Source organism: Abrus precatorius, unplaced genomic scaffold, assembly GCF_003935025.1.
Source record: "Abrus precatorius isolate BTA unplaced genomic scaffold, Abrus_2018 Scaffold6, whole genome shotgun sequence".
NCBI lineage: Eukaryota > Viridiplantae > Streptophyta > Magnoliopsida > Fabales > Fabaceae > Abrus > Abrus precatorius.
The window spans coordinates 23,372,112-23,394,044 of NW_020874406.1; the positions used below are offsets into that span (position 1 = coordinate 23,372,112).

The 21,933-nt window shown below is 30.6% G+C and overlaps 2 protein-coding genes across 7 annotated transcripts; both read right to left on the reverse strand.

The window, feature by feature from the left end:
* Positions 1-1,226: 1,226 nt before the first annotated feature.
* On the reverse strand, positions 1,227-6,741 carry LOC113868380 (probable alpha,alpha-trehalose-phosphate synthase [UDP-forming] 9). 6 transcript variants are annotated; one of them, XM_027503878.1, is made up of 5 exons: positions 6,521-6,739; positions 6,203-6,268; positions 2,449-4,502; positions 2,054-2,327; positions 1,227-1,950 (listed from the first exon to the last, which is right to left on the reverse strand). In XM_027503878.1, exons 3-5 carry the CDS (start codon positions 4,431-4,433, stop codon positions 1,627-1,629), a joined length of 2,583 nt encoding a protein of 860 aa, XP_027359679.1. In that variant the 5' UTR covers positions 4,434-4,502; positions 6,203-6,268; positions 6,521-6,739; the 3' UTR covers positions 1,227-1,626. The 6 variants fall into 6 exon arrangements, with proteins under 6 accessions (XP_027359679.1, XP_027359678.1, XP_027359682.1 ...); XM_027503877.1 differs by having other exon boundaries at positions 6,479-6,671; XM_027503883.1 differs by lacking the exon at positions 6,521-6,739 and having other exon boundaries at positions 1,228-1,950; positions 2,449-3,571; positions 3,662-4,502; positions 6,203-6,296.
* A 10,222-nt stretch (positions 6,742-16,963) lies between these two features.
* On the reverse strand, positions 16,964-21,534 carry LOC113868920 (potassium transporter 6). The gene is made up of 8 exons (XM_027504918.1): positions 21,376-21,534; positions 20,721-21,210; positions 20,551-20,604; positions 19,222-19,482; positions 19,096-19,148; positions 18,777-18,900; positions 18,432-18,686; positions 16,964-18,147 (listed from the first exon to the last, which is right to left on the reverse strand). Exons 1-8 carry the CDS (start codon positions 21,412-21,414, stop codon positions 17,096-17,098), a joined length of 2,328 nt encoding a protein of 775 aa, XP_027360719.1. The 5' UTR covers positions 21,415-21,534; the 3' UTR covers positions 16,964-17,095.
* Between the last annotated feature and the right edge of the window lie 399 nt (positions 21,535-21,933).

The following is a 21,933-nucleotide window of genomic DNA, read 5'->3' on the forward strand; positions in this document are numbered from 1 at the left end:
TAAAATATAATGAAAAAGTATATTAAAAAAGAACACATTACTAGCCCTCCTCACGTGTTGAATATGCTCTCAAACATGTCTCAAACATGGTGCCTTTTATCCTTTATGATTGTTTTTGGTTTTTATCTCTTAGCCTCTGTACTTATATTAAAAATCGTTGTTTATGATTTTTGAATTTAATATTTTTATATATTTGTTTAAAAAAAACACTGTATTTTAATATATATTATCTTTAAAACATATTTAAAATAATTAACCACCAACAATAATAGCCACTGCCAGTCGTCCCATTTCACAGCAACTGCCGTAAACAATTTCATTTTCCATTTTTTCACTCAATCAAACTGTAGAAATGGATTGAAATGAATCAACTTTGCTCTTCTAAATTTTAAACGACTTAATTAATAAAAATAAACAATAAAAAGAACACAAAAGAGCTCAATATCAGAAAAATATTCATCATAAACTATTGAAGTAATCCAAATGCAATCTTTTACTCTCTTCACATATAGGTCTGGACAAAACTTTCCCATCTAATCCAGTAAGAAAAATCTGATCCCAAAGACGAAAAGAAAATGATATTTTGCATGTTAGGCTTGAGAATCCTTACCCCAGGCCTAGTTGATTTCGACTATACGAAAGATAGGTCTGTGCCTTCTTTCATAGCTTAGCAGACTTCAAATTTCTTCACATGCAAAAATGCCACTCCTATTCCCCTTTTCCAATCTTTAGTCCCTCACCCTAGACCATAAAAGAAAAAGAAAGGTATAGTTTTTAGTGACGAAACAAACTCTTTTTGGTCAACAGACAAAAAAAACTAAATGGGGGAACAAACCTACATGGGCTTCACATTGAATATGGGCCGCATTTTCTTTTCCTCCATTATTCTTTGAATATCGGTAATGACGTTGACAAAAAAGAAAAAAGAACATCAGTAATGACTAGCTGAAGATTATCCAGATTCCACAAACGTTTCCATAGGTGCGTATGTGCTGAGAACTGAGATTCCCAACCATTCATTACTAAACTTTTTACTTTTTAATACGTTAGAATATAGTCGGAGTAAAGCATCTTCGATTGAAGAGTTCCTATTTAGTTCCTCGTTCGAGCGTTGTGGATGTTCCTGAAAATACTAACTGATTTTAATTATAATATTAAGTTTAGGAATTTATTATTAGATTTAAAGCATAATCCTAGGGGCTAATTTAATAATTACGCCTAGGTTGAAGCAAAAGATCTCAAAACAGATTGCCATTATGTATAGTTAAGAAAAATAGTGTAACTGTACAAGTTATTGATGCCCCTTGTTCAATGCAAACAACTATATGGTCTACAATTCTACAACTACAGCTATAGGTGGCACCAGCAAATACAACAATTGACGTAACCAAGTACGTGAGAAGAATTGTCAGCTCATTCATGAACCGCATTACTGATTACTGAACCCAAAAGAAAAATGCTTCCGGAAGCCATGCAAAATGCATAGAGCCATATCTGCAACAGCAAGATCCCACATCATGTCAGGTCAGGATCAAGAACCTAACATTCCCAGATTCAGAGGCGACGAATCCTCCCAAATAGACAAGCACAAGGAGCCAATAACGATGTCTTGCCCTGTCCCACAACTCAAACAGTGCTCTCAAAAGAAATTTGGAATTGGGCTAGATGCCTGCGCTTTGGATTAGATGAAGCACTAAGGCCTTTCAGCAACTTCATCACATCGGCAGGATCATCAAGGTAATATTTGGCTTTACTAGGTTTCTGACCAACAGTGCAGGCAAAGACGTCTGGAAGTACTGGCAATGATGGGCATGAAACTGTCCGTAATATGCTCTCAAACATGTCTTCATCAGAAATATCATCTCCAACGCACATAAAAAAATCTGGTGGATTGCCACCATTAACCATAGTGGAAAGAATCTTTTCAGCTACCACGCCCTTGCTTATTCCCTGCAGAGAGTAAATCAAAACTCTGATAAGTTCAATCCAGCTAATGAGATTGGCATGGACATAAATAGAGGAAGTTGACAAGGAGGAATTAAAACAACTGTACCTGCGGCTTGACTTCAACAATATGCTGTCCCCTTGAAACAACAGCAGGTTCATTAGCAAGCACACTTTCCAGATGATTCAACAATTCTTTGGCTTGGCAAGAACCAAAATCAGGGTCTGCATCTTGATGATGCCACACCAAAGCACTTTCCTTAGTTTCAATATTAGATCCATCAGTGGCCTCTGTATACAACTGCATGACAGGTTCCACAATCTTCTTCCAATCAAGATCAGCAGACAAGTGACTGGTTTCCCATTCAGAATCTTTATTCCACCTGCAACCAGAAAAAAAAAAAAAAAGAGCGGCACTATTTTTTTGCTTTGCAAGGGAAAGGAAGGGGCGTGGGGAATACAAAGTAAATGGAGCCCAAATCTTCCTAATAATTAAAAACGCACCTTAAAAAGTATCCATGTTCAGCTGCAAGGCCAATCATTTTGCATGACGTAAACCAATCACTTAAAGAATTTCTTCCCCTTCCACTAACAATGAACACAGTATTTTTAGTATCATTACTCAGATCATTAAGCACAGATATGACTTCAGAGCTGGGGGTTTTATTTATAGAAGATTTTGGTACAATAGTACCGTCATAATCCAGAAATATGGCTCTTCTACTGGTTCTTTTGTATGCTGAGACAATGTGGTCAACGGACAATTTTCTAAAACAAGGAGAAAGAGAAACAACTCTGAACCCTAGCCCCAAACCCATTCCCCAACACCTTTTGATGTAATGATCTTTACACGCTCTCTCTAAATCCTGAATAAAGCTGCGTGCCCAATATGCAACATCATGAGAACTGATGTATCGGTAGTGTTTCTCATGTCTCAATTGCTTCTCTGAATCCTGCATAGTAATAGCTGAATACAGAGCATCAGCCACTGCATCTATGTTCCAGGGATTGACCCTGATTGCTCCACTTAGAGAAGGAGAACAACCAATGAACTCAGACACAACAAGCATGCTGGTACGAGGAGAATCACTTTTTCTAATCAAAGCTTTGTCCAGCTGTGCAGTTCCTTCTCTACAAACAATATATTTGTATGGGACTAAGTTCATACCATCCCTCACAGCATTGACAATGCAACATTCTGCCACAGCATAATAGGCACTCTTCTCAAAACGAGGAACAGGACGGTCAATGAGAATAACTGGCCGATAATGGTTAGAACCATAAGTATCATTAATCCTCCCAGCGATTAAATATGTTTCCTTCTTTGCTTCATGAACATCCTTGCCTGAGCCCCTTGCAGGATTCACAATCTGAACAAGGACAACTTTGCCCTGCAAATCTGGATTCTGCTGCAGCAGCTGCTCAACAGCTAGAAGCTTCAGACTAATGCCCTTAAAGATATCCATGTCATCAACACCAAGAATCACCTTCCTACCCTTAAACTCTTCCTGAATCTCTTTCAATTTAGCAGATGTAGATTGGAGATTTAATACAGATTCAAGCCGACCCATATGAATGCCCACAGGCAAAATTTTGATAAATATAGTACGGCCAAAGTAATCAAGTCCTATATGTCCGCGTTTAGATTCATAGTCAAGACCTAGCATTCTTTTGCAGCAAGAGAGGAAGTGACGAGCATAATCAAATGTATGAAAACCAATTAAATCAGAATTCAACAACCCCCTCAAAATTCCATCCCTTACTGGCAAAGTTCGGTAAATTTCAGATGAAGGGAAAGGACTGTGAAGAAAGAATCCTAGTTTAACTCGATTATACCGCTTCCTCAAGAATGTAGGCAAAACCATCAAATGATAGTCATGAACCCAAACAAAATCATCATCAGGATTGATTATTTCCATAACCTTGTCTGCAAATATTTTGTTTGCAGAAACATAGGCCTGCCAAAGCAAGCGGTCAAAACGATCACCATGATCAGGGCACATAGGTAGCATGTAATGAAAGAGAGGCCAGAGCTGCTGTTTGCAAAAACCAAGATAAAATTTTTTCTGGAGATCATGGGGTAGAAAGGTAGGTATGCAATTAAAGTCCTCCAGTAATTTCTGAGCAACTTCTTCCTGCTCACTGGCATCTATATCAACCTTGAGGGATCCCACATAAATCACCTCAGTGTCAGAAGAAAAACCATCTTTTAATTGTAACAAAATTGAATCCTCATCCAAACTGAAACACCATTTAGCAGTGTCGATGTCTCTTTTAGCCTGCAATGGCAACATGTTTGCTACAATGATTTTCCTCTCCCGACAACCAGAAGAGCTAACATCTGAATCCCCATCACATCTACCATAAACATCCAGGTCAGAAATAACTCCAGGAACTGTCATAATCCTTGGAATAGTTCTTGGGGTGTGAGGAATATCCAGTAAACCTCCAGCTAGCTCCAGTAGATTAGCATATGATCTTGATGCCATGAATGATCCAAGGAGAACTTCTCTTTGATGCCCTCCTTTTTAATGCTCTTCTTTCTATCAATTCCCACCCTAAAAAATGGTTGATAAATAAATTATTGGAAGAAAAAACATATTTTAATCAGCATCTTACAAATAACATATCATTGAACAACTAAAAAATGACAAGACGTCATGCATTATACAAAATGTTAACAGATAATTACGAATATTCTTGCTTGTGATTCTTTCCAGGCACAATTGCTAGCTTGATTCTAAGAGTTTATAAAGGCGCTCAGACATATTACTTTAACAATAGCAAGTAGCAAAACTTTTTTTTTTTTTATTAAAAAATATTTAGTGAACGGTTCATTGATGCAACCTAAACCTCAAATTTCCAGAGTTCAATTATTGCTACACAATACAGAGGCAGAGCATAAGATATTCTCCACAAAACTATGATAATCAAGATATTTCAGACCAGGGAATACTGAAAATAAACATCAGAAGTTGCTTCACAATAATCAGGCTAGAATGACTGATATCTCTGATAAATGGATCTTCTGATTAAACAGTTTGGATAGCTTGAGAATGGGCATTATCATTGCCATAAACAAGACAAAATTGTTCCATGAGCAACTAGCAGCCTCTAGGTAACATTTATTTCCCTACTCCAATAGAAAACTAAAAGCCACTGAACAGCGAAATAACTTTATTTGTGAATCCTGGAATGTATGTCCAAAAATAAAAGTTAAACCATGGACAACATTAATTACATAAATGATGTAACTTTTCTGCTAGATAGAGAGGCATCCTGACTTCACTAGCCCCAGAAAGGGAATATCATCAGAACAAGAATCAAACTGCGTACACTACCCGCGCATATAAACACAATTATAGGATCTCATTAGTACTGAGACTAGAAACCAATTTTTGGACTCAAAACTCAGAATTCTGTTAAGGCAAGTAAGGAGAGAACATAAATGAAGTGGCTTTAAACGGGAAATTTCAATTCTGTTAATAACATATCTCTTCTGTTTAAATGTAAATCTCATATCATGAATCAGATGGATTGACTTTGCCTGCCTTATCAATAGGCATGCCTTCACACTAAAACCAAATAATAGTAATACATAGATCCTATTCCCCACAGGTTGCTGACACTGTTGCTTATGCACTTATCTTGCAGAATTGACTCCAAAGTTGAAACACCAAAGCGCATACAATTATCAATGGGTAACATGTAAGAACCACTTCAAATTTTGAGACTTCAATCGAGTTTAAAACACGTTTGAAATTCAGAAGACCCTAAAATGACCATAACCGGGTACCCCATGATCCCGGATGACAAAAAACAACACAACTACACAAGTAATAATACATATCTGGTCCAAAAATTAAACCAAAATACTTTGGTTGAGATTCTATTAAACCCAAAAATGCTCTATTCGAGACAAAAGCTTGTCGATATAGAAACAAAGAGACAAATTGAAAGTTGACGGAAGCAACACAAAGCACCCCTCTTGAAACACAACTCAGAACTGAATTAAGCTCAAGAAAATCAAATCAAATCAAGTCAAAATAAAAACAAAATTCACTCGTGCTTGTTTACCAAAAAAATAAATAAATTCAAGAACAAAATAAGCTTATCTTCATACAATAAAATATTATCCATCAAACAACCACATAATAATAATAATAATAATAATAATAATAATAATAATAATAATAATATTATTATTATTATTATAGAAAAACGAGGTTTGAACATAGAAACCGGTGGATACTCGCACCTCAAACAAATTTATGCTATCAGTCACCACACTACCAGATTTCAACGCTGTTCAATCATCAATTTCCTGCCAAAACATTAAAATAATAATAATAATAATAATAATAATAATAATAATAATAATAAAGACCATAAACCAAAAATTGAAACAATAAAGTATTAAAAAACGCGAACTATGAGGAACAAATACGTGTTTGACTCTGCGGAAGAAACTGAAAGTGTTAAAGAGAACATAAAAAACCAAAAGAAGATTCAATTCATAGCACAAATTTGAGACCTAGAAGAAAGGAACGGAGTGAAGCAGCCAAGGATGGATCACCTTGACGGCCACGGAGACGGCGAGGAATTTGACGGCGAGTTACAGTTGCGGAATAGGGAGTAATCTGAGTGACAAAAATGGATTGGAGAGTGCGTTAGAAAGAAGTCGGAGGGAGAGAGAGAAACGGAGTTATGGTTTGGGGAGTGAAGGAAAGAGCAGAATGTAAACAGCTAATATTTTATATCACGGGGTCACTGTTCAACTACAACTTCAGTGGATAGAGTTTCCTTTTTTTAATATCAATATTATATATTCCTATTTGTTGGTTTTTTCATGTCTATGTCAAAATTACTATCGATCGCAAGCTTTACTGTACTGCATTTTGCCGCACTTGAATGAATTCCTTTTCCATAATTCTGAATTGACTGCTTTACCCCTTGTCTTTTATTTCTCTTCCATAAAAATGGATTAGCTTATGAAGAGTTCCTATGTCGTTTTTTTTTTTTTTACTTGAGTTATATATCTGAATGTGGTAAATTTATTACTAAAATTTTTTTATATACAAAAATTTAAATTTAAAATTTTGTTTAAATAATACTAAGCCGTTTATTACTTTAACTAACTTCTATTAGTTCTATGTCATATTTTTATAGACACATAATGAAAAAATAAAAAATATTTTATTTCATAAAAACTATATTAATATTATTAATGTCTTATATATTACAGTATTTTATCAATTTTCAAAAAAATTGTTATAAATAAATTTTATCAATATTATTATACATATGTTAAAATTTTAGTTATTTATCAAAAATATTTATTTAAATTTAATACTTTCAAAATTTATCTATATGTACATAATAAAACATTTTATTTATAAATATTTAATAATTATATACATTTTTTAATTAATTAAAATATATCACAAATATAATTTTTATATTAAATTTTTTGAAAAAATCTTACTGACATGAGTAATGATATAAAAAAACTTACACCAGCAGCATATTTTACAATAATATCTATATATGTACTATTGTCATGCTCGGTCAAAATATATCAACGATATTTTGTTTTTTTTTTATAATTTTAAAAAAAATTATATTTTTCTTGTTTTTTAAAATATTAAATAACAAAATGTATATATTTGTCATCTTAAAATTATAAAAAAACATATAATAATTAAAAAATTTATAAGCATAGAAAATAAGATGATTAAATTATTTTTTTCTTAACTCAAAGAGTGATTACAGTAAACTAAATATTTAATATACAATTAAAAATATTTTTTTAATATTTTTGAAACTTTATCTTTATTATTTGCATAATAAAAATTAATATTAAAATTTAACACATTAATATTAAATATCAATATATTTTGTCAAATAAAAATTTTAAATTTAATAAAAAATAATAATATTTAATAATACATTTAAATTTTATGTTTTTTTTATTTGTAACTTGTTATTGCTACTATCTTCAACAGAATTGTTATTATTATTAAATATAATAATATTATTATTATGTCAATTTTTATTTTTATTTCTCATCTATTTTGATTCAGACATAGATGTGGTGAATAAATTTATTATTAGAGATTTTTTATATAGACTCAAACTTGAAACTTTACTTAAATAATATTAAGCTACTTACTATTTAGACTAACCTTAGTTGTGTCACTTTTTTTATTATTATATTATTGTTTCAGTATTATTAATTATTATTATTATTATTATCCCACTTATCATCATCATTATTTTTTAATTTATTTAAGCTTAACACAATCCTTATGCATAAATAATTCTTATTAGTAATATTAAATATAATTCAACTTAAAGTTACATTTGTATACTCTAGTTCTCCAAATAACCTAAATATAAGAATTACAATTTAATAGTACTAAAATTTAAATTTAGATTTAATGTTTTGAGAAAATTTTAAAAGAAATTATATTAAATTAATTTTTAAATAGGAATTAAAAATAACAAAGGAAAATTCAAAGGAAAAAAAGACTTCAGAAATTTAATGAAAAATAATTTTTTTTAATTTTAAACTTGTTGAAGGCAAACTCTTCAATCTTTCCTTAGGTATATATGTAAATAATTTTGTCTCTATTATTAAAAAAAATGATTTTGATATTTCTTTGGGTAATATGGTAATTTAATTGTTTGAAAACGAAAGAGGCAGGAATAATACAAAAGATCTGTCAAATTAAATGATCGTTCATCTGCGTTATTATCAATAAGTTTGGTTGAAATCATCTCATTCTAAGTTTCAACTACGTTCATGTAAATCTATATATATATATATATATATATATATAAGAAAAGAAAAACATCAACAACAACACCTACTCCTATCCAGTTGATACAACATTTTTATATGATAACATTATCCATCATTCGTGTCCATTTAATTTAATATATATACTTATTTTCTATGCAGCTTGCATTGGCCCTCTTGATTAATTATTATACTGTTTAACCTACTAAAACAAACCAAAAATATTTGTCAAATTCATAGAAGGGGCAGATATTGTTTATAAATACATTATTATCATAGCATTTTAAAGAGTAATTATTGTTTTAAAATATGTAATAAAAATCTTATCCATTAATTTATTAAAATATAATAAAAATATAACATATCATTGATATATATATATATAAAAGTTTGAATTAAATTTTATCTTTTATTTATTATTTTAATTAAATAATTAATTTTTTTATTAATTTATATAAATTAATAATATATCACAGCTTTATTATATATTTGTTAATTATAGAATGAGATTTTGACGTTAGAAGCATAATTTAAACATTTAAAAAATAAACACAAATAACTAAAATTAAAAAAAATAACTACATATAAATTAAAGTAAAAGTTAAAATTACAATTAAACATATATACCTCAGTTAGTAATCAATCGTTGTTAATTAGCCTAATATGGTATTGATTGTAAAGCGATTACTGTGAGTTCCGTTTTACAAAAGGTAAAATATCCTATGCAATTTACACAGTCAATAACAATGAATGTGTATCGAGAAAAGTATATTTTTTATAATTTTTAAAAAATTACATTTATTAGTTAATTACTGCAACCGTATATGCTGAGCTTTAGATTAGTTCTGTTTTATACATTGAGTGCATTTAAAAAAAATAATTCGACAATAAAATGTCTGATATTAGAAATATAATAATGATGATGACTAAATTATTAAAATATTTAATTTTTTACTTTAATAAATTGTAACAAAAATAAATTTAAAATTTAGAAGTACTTTTTATGATCTCTTTTTAATTTGGCCTTATGAATGACCTTTCGATTTTACAAATATGAAACATAGTAAGAGTCTCCTGTTGTTTTCAGCTAAACAACTCCCCCTTCTATTATTAAGATACAGATGAGCAATCTGGTTTTGCAAATTAATGTCTTTATCATAGCAACAAATCTTTAACTATTTAACTACCTTAAATAGTTTATTTTCAAGTTCATTAATATAAATTGAATTGGAATATAATATTTAATGTTATTTGGTATCCTATTATTGAACAGTGATAAAGTTAAATTTAAATTGAAGGTGATGAGGTGGGAGGAAGTAAATGCCAGCTAGGTAAAAAGAGAGAGGAAAACGTAAGCGTTTGGATATTGGAAATTGAACAGTGTTGATAGAGAAGGTGGAAAGCGGAGGTACATAACATATGTGAATCGTGGAGCGTGAGAAGCTGAGTCAGCTTCACACTGCACGCTTCTGCTCCCCAAAATGCACCACTTTTGACTTGCCCTTTTGGATAAGCATATCATATTCCCATATACCATACGCCATTTAAATTAATAGCCACTAACATTTTCCCACTTTCCAACTCAAATGGAATTTCCTTATTAGCTTTACTTTACACAAAGTGCCCCTCCCAACTTTTCCCTAATCACCATTTCTCCACGTTACTCAAATTGATGGACTACCATGCTGCCACTGATGTCAAGCCTCTAGTTGTGCACCAAAAGCAAAACATAAACCATAGTTAATAGTTAATCACTTCATTCTAGAAAGCTAATCCGGTTGCTAGTTAACACAACTGAACCAGATTACCTATAAGTTGACTGCGATGATAAAAATTGTTATTGTTTTTTATAATGATGTCACTGATATTTAAATATATTATTTTATGTAAATTGTTGATTTTCTTATCACTGATTTAATTTTATTGCATAAATATTTAGTTTGCAAAAAGATTAGAACAACTGTAATTTATAAACACTCAGATAATATTAATATTTAAGATTACATCGCATTGTTTGTTATAACTATTTTTTTCTTCTGGTTTATATCTTTTAGGTAGAAATATCTTAAAGGGTGTGTCCATCAAAAAATTTAAAAAAAACGACTTACTTATAATAATCCAATTATAGTTGAAAAAATCAGGGCCATTCAATATGATATCACATCACATCATTTTGTAACTATTCCCTGTGAAAAAACCATAGAATGCTCGACTCTTACCGTTTTCCACGTCCCGGCAAGTACACTACCCACAGATGCACGCGCGTCAAGGTGGCACGCTCACACGCACGGCGTGACAGTGAAACAGTACGGATGGATTCGCACGTGCCAGATGACAAAACTAGGTGGGGCCCATTACATGTGGACGGGTCCCGCTAGTGTGAGTCGCGTGGCGACCACGTGAATGCGATGCCTCAGTGGTAGTTTTGAAGGAGGGTGTGGATCCCGTCTTATCCGGTCGCCGCGTTTCGCGGAAATTAAAAAAAATTAAAGAAAAAGGTCGGTTGAGTTGGGAGAGAGGCCTCTCTGCATCATGAAAATGATAATCATTTTTTTTTCACGCATGATTAAAAATATATATTAAAAAATTAATAAAAAATATTTTTTAATTTATAATATTTAATACTGTTTATATATTAGATTATGTATTTTTAATAAATAATTATTATATATAATTTTGTGCAGAACGTAATGTGATGGCTTATCTTTTATAATACCTTCTTTTTTTATTTTAAAATAAAGCAATATAATCCCTTTCGGTTCTTGTAAACGTTATTTTATTTCATTAATTTTCACTGTTTGACGACATTATAATAATAATGGGAAATAAAATGTACAATTTTTTTCATAAAAAAGTAAAATGAATTATAAATTTGGTTTATATAAAGATTTTTAAAAAAATATCAATCGTAGCAACTAAATTTGGAATTTTAGACAATTAACAATTTAGAATTTCACAGAAAAATGTAAAATAAAGTAGGGGTAAGAATAATTGAGATAAATATATTATTTTCTTTTATTGGATTGTGAAGGGAAACCCGAGAGTGAGGAAAAATTAAATAGACTCAGAGAGTCATGTACAAATCTGTTTCTATTTTTTTTTTCTTTTTTTTTTTCTAATTTACGAGTATTCTTTATAGAAGCAAACGTATTTAAGTTAAATAAGATCATTTTTTTCCATTTAAGTGCTGAGGAAATTATTAATCAAGTAAAGAAAAGCCGTCAAATTACAATTATTACTTACTCGTGATTATACTAAGAATAGTTTATTTTAATATAACTGTTTTTATATTGTTATCAAATAAGAGAGAAGTAAAATTTATAATTTATTTTCTGTATTTTTTAGTTCCCTCGTCATACAATTAAATACAATTGTAGTAGATTTAACTTTTTAAAAATAAAAAACCCATTTATACAAAAATTTATAATTATTAATAAAATAATTCTGAATATTTAAATAATTACATGTTTTATATTATATATTCATTTATTTATCAACAATAGTAACTTTTTCGTTACCTTTAAAGTGAGAATAATTGTTTTTGAAGACGAAGAATGATTTTTTACTCCATCTTATTAATGAGTACAAGTCAAATCTGATAAGGTCTTTCATAAATCCTAGCAACCATAAATAAACAACATTTGCATTAAATAATAAGAATAATGTAAGTTTAAGATAATAAATTGCATCTGCTCGACTTAAATAAGATTATTTTCCCATAGAATGTTTCTTTCTTCCCCGCTAGTTTAATTTACTTGTTTAATAAAACATATTTTAGAACAAAAAAAAAAAAGTTTAAAATTGTGATAATAGAGAAAGGGGGAGCTTCTTAAGAAAATGAAGTCCCAAAACATTCGTCATTGGTGTTGACGGTAGGATAATAGAAAATATTGACAGCTCCTTTGTTTGTAAAATTAAATTTTATAATTTAGAAAGTCAAATACTTGTTTTTTTAAAATAAAAATAAACGATAATGCATTTGGTTTATTCTTTCTCAATAAACTAAGTATTTATAGAAAGTCAAATATTGTTAATTAACAATGTTTTCCTTGATAAGCTGAAGCTTCGTCACAAGAAAAAAGTTAAATAAAGTTAACGTTTGCAAGTGAATAATTTTGAACAAACAAGTAATTGTATATAATATTATTATTCTTTTATAAAATCATACCATCTTGATTATTTAAGTATAATCAAAATTGATATATTACTAATTTACCTTTAACTTCACAATTAAGTGATCTTACCTTAAACCTCACTAATAATACAGGGTCCAATATTTATATTAGACGTTCAACCTTCTCTTTTGTTGATTATGATCATTATTTAACTTTTTTTATTATTATTATCATTGATGGAAGGAAAATTCAAACCTTACCACTGTCAGCAACATCTTACAATTTTATTATCAAATATAAAAATAAAAATTAAAAGAAGTGGGCAAATTAATGCTTGCCATCGCCTATCGCACAACTACACTGTAGAAGCTGATTAAAAAAAACTGTAGAAGAAGACCATCTGAATGAGAATTGGAATCTCTTTTTTAGTCGGTTGACTTTAATTTTAGGAAAAATTGACATATTTTTAATTTTTTAATTTTTTGGTTTTATTTTAATCTGTATTTTTTAATTTTAATTTTATTTATTAATCATGACAGTAAAAATACTGTTAACAGTTGATTCAAATAAGCAACAGATCTCAATGCACCGAGTGCTAGTATGGTATTTTAGTGAAATCAAATTTACAGTGACACATTTGAATATAAAACATGTGATAGTGATTAATATACTGTATGAAATTTATTCAATACAAATGTAAAGACACGTAATGAACTGGTATAAATACTATAAATTTTCTTGTAATAAACTCACTTATCTTTTATACTTTCTTTTTGATCCCTATATAACCCAGCTTAAACGACAAAGGTCTGGACCGCATTATTGATAAAAAAAAAATTATTACAAAATTTTCTTTTTTATATTATAATTTAGATTGTTTTTATAGTAAGGTTCAAAATTAAACATGTTAAAATATAGAACAAGTCAACGCCAAGTTGGAAAAAAGAAGGTACTTAAATAAATACAACAAAGAGAAAATGAGAAAAAATATAATATTATGTAGAAAAAAAAAATTAGTACACTGTCAGTTTAAACTAATAAAAGTACATTGCTATGATGATTTATAATTAAATAAAAGTATATTAATTTTATAAATGATTGCATGGATAATAAAACTCAATCTGAAAAGGACGATCGGAGGGTCTCTTTTCCAGAGTGCCATTGTCTTGTCCACTCAACACTGCAGAAATTGTTGATCTGAATGAATCTGAAATTGAAATATTGGGAAAATGGAAAACAGATATGGCCAACATGACAAATATTTCAACTTTCTATCTAATTCCACACTACATTTTTCATCTTTTGGCGTTCACATTAATCTGGGCAAGAGATTACTGAAAGTGACACAGATTTTTTGGGCCCTTTCTTTTGCCTTTGATGTTTCATGTTCATGTATTATGTGGGTTGTGTTGTGTTTTAATTTCTTCTTTTGTACATTTTAAGATATGGTTGGCATAAGTGTACAAACCAAAGTGTGTGCAAGTGAGTCGAATGAATAAGACATTACCGATTGAAACGTTCGATCGTTGTTGGCATTACATTTTTACATGTTTGCGTCAATTAATGGAAATCTGACATACTCAGAAAACGAAATAGGGACAAGTTAAAGTTTATATATATATGAACAAAGTTATTTCAACAACGCAACCAATTTTAAATATAATCGTATAGTGGAAAAATAATGACAAACTTTTGTGTACAATAGTTTTACATAACATGAACGCATAATTTTTGTCAGTATGCATTCTAACCATGTAAACTAACAAGAGAGGCACGGGTTATTAAAAATTACGAGTGTATGAATAATAAATTAAAATTTTATAATTTAAAGGACATAAAAAACGAATAACATTTGTGTATTAAACTCAATTATAATATTTTTAATCATATTAATAATAAATAATTAAAGTAAAATAATTATTGATGCCAAAATTATAAAAGCTATTTGTAATAGAAGTTGCATTATTGAATTAAAAATATTATTACCATGTTTTATTAAAGAAGAATTGACAACAATTTAATGTAAATACTGTAATTTATTGTAATATTTTTTTCGTTAATTTACATAAAAAAATGGCATTAATTATTGTAAGAATATTTCAAGAGCCATATATTTTAAAAAATTATAAATATTTATTTTGACTATAATTTTTTATAAAAAATGTTATCATTATTTATGTAAATAATAGGAGTTGTTATTAAATTTTTACAATTATTATTTAGAAAAATAAAAAAGGTTGCTGTTATAATACGGTGAAATATTTATATTTTACACTGATTTTAGTAATTTTATGATATTAAACTCATTATAAAAATTTAATATAATTTTATTAATATATACATTTTATAAAATTATTTTTATTTCATGAAATATTTTTTTTAACCTTACTTATTTATTATCTTTGAATATTATTTAAATTTTATCCCTAGTTTCTGACATTTATTATTTTATGATTTTCTTTTGATTATAATTACATTTTTTAATTACAATTATTTTTAAATTTTTTTTAATTTTTTTATTAGAAGTATTTCTAATTTTAATTATTTGATTTTGATGAATATAATATTCCTTCATATTGTTTTTTGTATTGTTTTTTTCATTTAATAGTGCTTTTTATAAACTTATAATACCTTTCCACTCTCTCACTCTATATTTATATGACATGTGAGGATTGATTGATTGATTGACGTCCACTTTTATTGTATGTGTGTTTGTATAGATGAATTATGAAATAGAAAATTATGATACTCAAGTTTTTGCTATACATAAATATTATTGAATAAAATTATAAATTAGTGAGAAATAATAATGTTTATTGTTCTAAACCAATGTTAATAACAAAATAAAACATAAAAAGAAAGATTAATGAATGAGAGATAAAGGAAATTTATTTATTTTTTATATAGAATATATTCATTCAAGCAAATGAAAAAAAATTAAAAAAAATGTTTCTGTAAAATTTTATTATATTTTGTCAATATTACATCCTTTATAAAAAAACAAATAATATCATATTAAATTAAATTTGAAAGAATAATAAATATTTATAAAATTATGATATTGATTATTTGATGCGATGCAATGGCCCATCAATCTCCACTCAATTGCTTATGTGGGTGATTATATTTAATGTATATGTACTATATTTAATTGCAAAATCCTTCTTCACAGTTTCTTTTTTCTCTTTCGAGTATGATAAATTCCTCAGCAGCAAATTGTTCACAGTTTCTTTGTTCTGACTAAACCTGTTATGCGGGTGCTTTAATTTCACGTTACTGTGAGATAGGGCAATAATCATAAATGAATGGCAACTCCATAACTATGATATGGGGCAATAAACATCAATAAAGTGCACTCAAACTCTTGCTTTTCCACTCAATCTTAGAATAAAGAAAGACACCCAATATTTGATAGCCCAAGGCCCATTGCAACCATGAGTCAATTATGCTATGTAACCCAAATGGAAATTATGAAGTTTTTTAGCCCAAAATTGCCATTAAGAAGTTGATGTCTCAGTCGATCCATTGAGCTAATGCAGAGCCTACAGCAACAGTGCATCTTCATAGCTTGATCTCCCAAACCATATCCATTCTTATATTATCTCCTTAAATTTAAACTTGCATTTTTAAGAGTAAAATGATCCTTACATGTACTCAGAGACTTACATTTCTTATTTTATGACATGTATATTTTAAACTTCTATATTAAATCAAACTTTTCCCTTAATTTATTAAAGCGGATTTTATTTTCTTAAATTTTTTATTCAATCCTTAATTTTTTCAAATAATATTAGGCACAATGAAGTATATAAAAATCACCAATTTTTTCAAATAAATTAATTATAAATTTTCTATGAATAAAAGTTCTAATTTTCAACTTGTATTTATAATCGGAAGATAATTTTTTTTTATCAGTTAACACAATTTACCTATTAAATCTTTTTAGTTTATATTTTTAGAATTTACTTGTGTTTAAAAATAACATGCACACCAAATACTCACTAGTTCCATCATTTTTATCTTTGCTAGTGTTTGCTAATCAATTTAACCAAAACAAGGGGAAAACATATAGATGTAATAAAGAGAGAACGTAATATAGTAGGGTGGCAAAAAAAACCAAAACTTGTATACTATTTTTCCATCAGCACTTGATGGGTTGAGGCCTTTGACTATCTATATGTAATATGACATGTACATGATGATGATAGCTCTACCCTTTTGTGAAACCAAAACTTTAAACATGGTACATCATCCCAACTTCTAGAGATGATGCATGAGGTACCCCAATGACAAAGGAGGGTGCCCTACTATTTCTTCTTAGGAATTCATAAACACAATTAATAACTATTTTCTTCAGCATGCTAGAACCTGGTTTGGCTCTCATGTATGTTTGTCCTATAATGTATGCTACTCCTGCCTCCCTGGCTTCCATCACATCCTCCAACTCTTCCATTGCACCTGTGTCAATCTTTGGACTTTCTGGGACCAAAAACCTTACCCTTTTCTTCTGTTGGATCACAATTGGTGACTTTATCTCTCTTAGTTCTGATGTCCCTTCTGAGTCTACATTATCAGCATTATCCTCACTCATCAAAATAGAATGTGTAGAACATGTTCCTACAACTGCCATTCTATCATCCTTTTCATCCTCATCATTTGAAGAGTTCAATCCAGCACTTTCTGTGCGTATGAACTCCGCTATGCTGCATAGAAGATCATTCTCAAACTCAATGTCATCTTTGTGGACATCACGGTATCCATATCGCACTATGCACCTGTAGAGCCTGACGTCTTTCGGACCAACACGACCAACTAGAAACCGTTCCTCAGGTCTAACGTGTGGAACCGGCACATGTTTGATACAGAGAAAAACTAGGACCTGATGGAAGGCTGGGAGGTTGGTTACAAAGTGAGAAAATATTACAGGAATTCCAGATACTAGCTCAGTGTGTACAAGGCCAACCCCACGCACCCGAACGATGCCTATGCTGGGACCTAAGCCAAGTAGCCAGTTGATGGAAACCTTGTTTTGAACATCAAATTCATACTTTTTGAGGGTGCCATAGTGCCAAACATACATGACAGTCAGAAAAACAAGTGCAAATGCAATAGGCACCCATGCTCCTTGTAGGAACTTGATAAGAGAAGCTGAGAAGAAGAGAGCCTCAATGGATCCAAATAAGAAAACAAAGCCAAGTGCAAGGAGGACATTCTGGTGCCAGCATAGTACAATAACAAGTGACATCAAACAGGTGGTGACCAGCATCACTGTGATAACTGCCAAACCTGTTATACAAAGTATATTATGTCAGATTATTGCCAGAATAAAGCAGATACAACAATAACTTTAAGATTCTTCCACACTCTAGTTATGTTCTCAACTCAAAAAGAGAAACAAAGGCATTCTTCAGTGTACAAAGTCATGAGAATCATAAAAGTATCAAAGCTAACTTTGGTCGCATTTAAAACTATGACTACATCTTCTAGAAAATGCAACCTCTTGATTTTGCTAGTTCATTATTATATTGCTGAAAAATTAAAGTATGCCAAACTTGCAATCAATGTCATACCTGAGGCATTACCAAGGCGCTTTGTGTCTCTGAAACAAATAGTTACTGCCAAACACAAGAGCATCAATAGCCAATTGATCTCAGGGATGTATATTTGCCCGTGAATTTTAGATGATGTGTGAACTACTTTGACTCTTGGGAAGCAACTTAATGCAGAGCATTGCTTGATAATTGAGAACGTTCCAGTGATGATGGCTTGGCTTCCCACAACTGCAGCAAGTATGGCTATCACCAGAACAGGCCATCTCAATTTTTCTGGAAGGAAAAAAAAATCAAAAGTGTCAATTGGCTGAGAACTCTTCCATCATGTACTTTCTCCCTAAAAGAATGAGTTAAACCACCTACCTGGTACAGATACGTAAAATCCAAAGTGATAGTCGTGCTCAATTACATGATGTCTAGATAGATAAGCAGCTTGCCCCATATACGCAAGAATTAAAGATGGATAAACCACAGAAGTAAAAGCAATCTGCAGAAGAGATGTTAATTAAATAAATAGGCATTTCCAAAAGCTATTTAACTATGAAACAGAAATCAATATGACTTATAACAAGTTTTAACACATTAATCATGCAAATATACTACTGTATGATGTTTGCTCTATCTAATATTAGGTAGATCCACTTATCCTGTATCAAATGAAACCAAATTTATAATAGGATACCTTGATTGATAATTGAGTAAAGTGCCCAAGATCAGCAAACATGGCTTCTGATCCTGTAAAAGTGAAATAGAAATTGTGTGAATATTGGCATAAAATCTAAATTAATGAACAAGCAAACAAACTGACCTGTTATGCACAGCAAAATTCCACCAAGGGCCATCCAACCTCCTTTCTGAGTTTTCCTTAAAAGTTGGTAAACATAATATGGAGAGAGTGCTTTGTATACATGAGGATTCCAGTGAAATATATTATATATTCCAATGGCACTGATACAGAAAAGCCATGTGATAATTATAGGAGCAAACAGGAAGCCAACTCTGTGCGTGCCATAATGTTGAAGGACAAACAAGCCTATCAGTATGATGCATGCAGCTGGAACCTCTACATCTGTCAAGTATAAAGTTTCAAAGGTAGTATCAGTGAGGAATGTAAATAACAGAGAAGACTGATATCAAAATTCTAAGTGCAAATAAAAGCAACAAAGGTATATAATGGACAAACAAAAATTGCAGCACAGCAGAGCAGCAGCTAATTTTCTTTGTCTTTTCATCTCTAATTGTCAATAACCAAACTCTAATTTCTCAAAAAATATGTATAAAAAAAAATTGTAAGGGACATGCAAGTTTAAGGAAATCCTATTATTGATAACAGCTACGGCAAAAGTAATTTCCCTCCTCAAATAAAGAGCCTGTTTATTGGTGTGTGTTTTTCTTAAATTAATGAAAAAGGTATGTTTTAAGAAAATATAATAGAAATATAATTTTTTTTCAAAAAGTTAGTGTTTATCTTAAAAGCTAAAAGTCCACGAAAAAAGCTCTAAAGAGTTATATCATAGAATCACTTTAAAAAACACATGTTAAACGAACAGGATAGAAAATAGATCATGCTTAGTTACAAAATAACACAAGTTTCTCAATGTAGCAACAGTTCAGCATGTTACTGCAGCAGAATTGGGCTAAAGATACAGCATGTAAACACCCAACTCAAGTTTCAATTAACACCAGAGCTGAGAGAGACCAACATGGAAACTACCATAGTTAGAAGTCACAGCACACTATTTCATGGTCCACCTAATTTATCAAACAAGTTGTTTTAAGTCATAGGTCAAATACATTCCCTAAAGCACTCTCGCTGAAGGACTTCACATATGTTAAATACCATGGCTTATCTAACGCACAGTTTCTCACAAGATGAGTATTAAGAAACATCACCAAACTGGGAAAAGGAGAACACATCCAACTAAGAAGATAAATTACCACGGATGCAAAGTTCCTGGATAAAAAAGAGTTGTTTTCATTTTTTTTTTAAGAAGAAGTAGAATAAAACAGTTCAGGTCAACAGGAATCTCCTTTTGATCAATAGGCAAGAAAATTATACATAAAGTGTTCAATTATGACCCGTATCTAAGTCCTAGACAAACTAATGACCAGACACAAAAAATCAATCTGAACTTACATGCGTGATTCTCCTTGGACATTGAAAGCTCCAATCCAGACACAGCAGAGAAAACTGCACTCAATCAAACAACTCAACTCAGTGACTCACTCAACATAACCAAATAGAAAAGTCAAAACTTCCTATTCCAAATAAAATAAAATAAAATATGGCACAACACAATCAATCACCAGAAATAGCCGGTGTGAGGATTCCATCACCAATGACCATGCAAGTCCCAATCAAAGCCAGAACCAACAAAACCCTTTGCAGAACCTTGTGCTTCTCAAGCGTGGACTTGAGTCTAGAAGCAAAGCTCCTGTCTGGGGCCACACCATAGAAATCCTTCTTGTACTCAATGAGTTCCTCATCTGCCACTTGACAATTGGGTAGAGAACTAACTCTGGCATGGCGACACAACAAAGAGTACAAAGCAAACGTGCCTCCTTCACCATTATCATCAGCTTTCAGCACTATGAACACATATTTCACCAAAGGAACCAAAGTTATTGTCCAAAACACCAAAGACAAAACCCCATATATCTCTTCGTTGCTCTCCGAGTGCGCAATATCTTCAGCAAACGTGCTTCTGAACACGTACAACGGTGAAATGCTCAAATCTCCGTACACAACTCCAAGACTCTGATATGCCAGAGTCAGAACCGTTTTCCATGATTCTTTCTGCAAACCAAGAATTAAAAATTTTAAAAGAAAAGAAAGAAGGGAAGGAACAACTGAACAAGTCTGCATTCTCAGCCAACACCAACAACCTTGTACGAATCGAAAGTAGAATTGAATTGAAAAATTGAAACTTTTCAGTTTTTTGAGCATGCCCATCTCCCTCACCTTGGCAAACTGTCGACGAGTTCCACCTTCCAGATCCATGGCATGCGCACTGATGAGTCTCAAATAACCATTTTTTTAACGGAAATTGAAGGTTTTGATGATCACCCAATTGCTCAAACTAGCACCCCAGTTGAAAATAACAGAGATATAATGAAATTAAGATGCGTATATACTATATATATTTTGAGTGTGAAAGAATTTTATTCGAAAAAGAAAGAGAAAAAATTGTTTTGTTTTAATTAATTTAATTTATTGTTACTAATATAATAATAACAATAATAATATCTAGGAAGTAACTTTCCAGATCCATGATGGGGTTTTAAACAAATTCAAGGAATCCCTTTTTCTCAGTAAAATATAAAGATTCAACTATGAGAAAACGACTCCACCAGCTTGCAAGTAGAGTGGTTTTCCTTTTTCTTTTTGAAGAGTAAGATGGAAAGATGCACACGAAATAACAGTTTCATTAATTTATTTTAATTAATATAAAGAGTGCAAGACAAAAGAAAAGTTCTCTTATATGAGAAGCTATCGTTCACACAGTTGAACAACCATCAA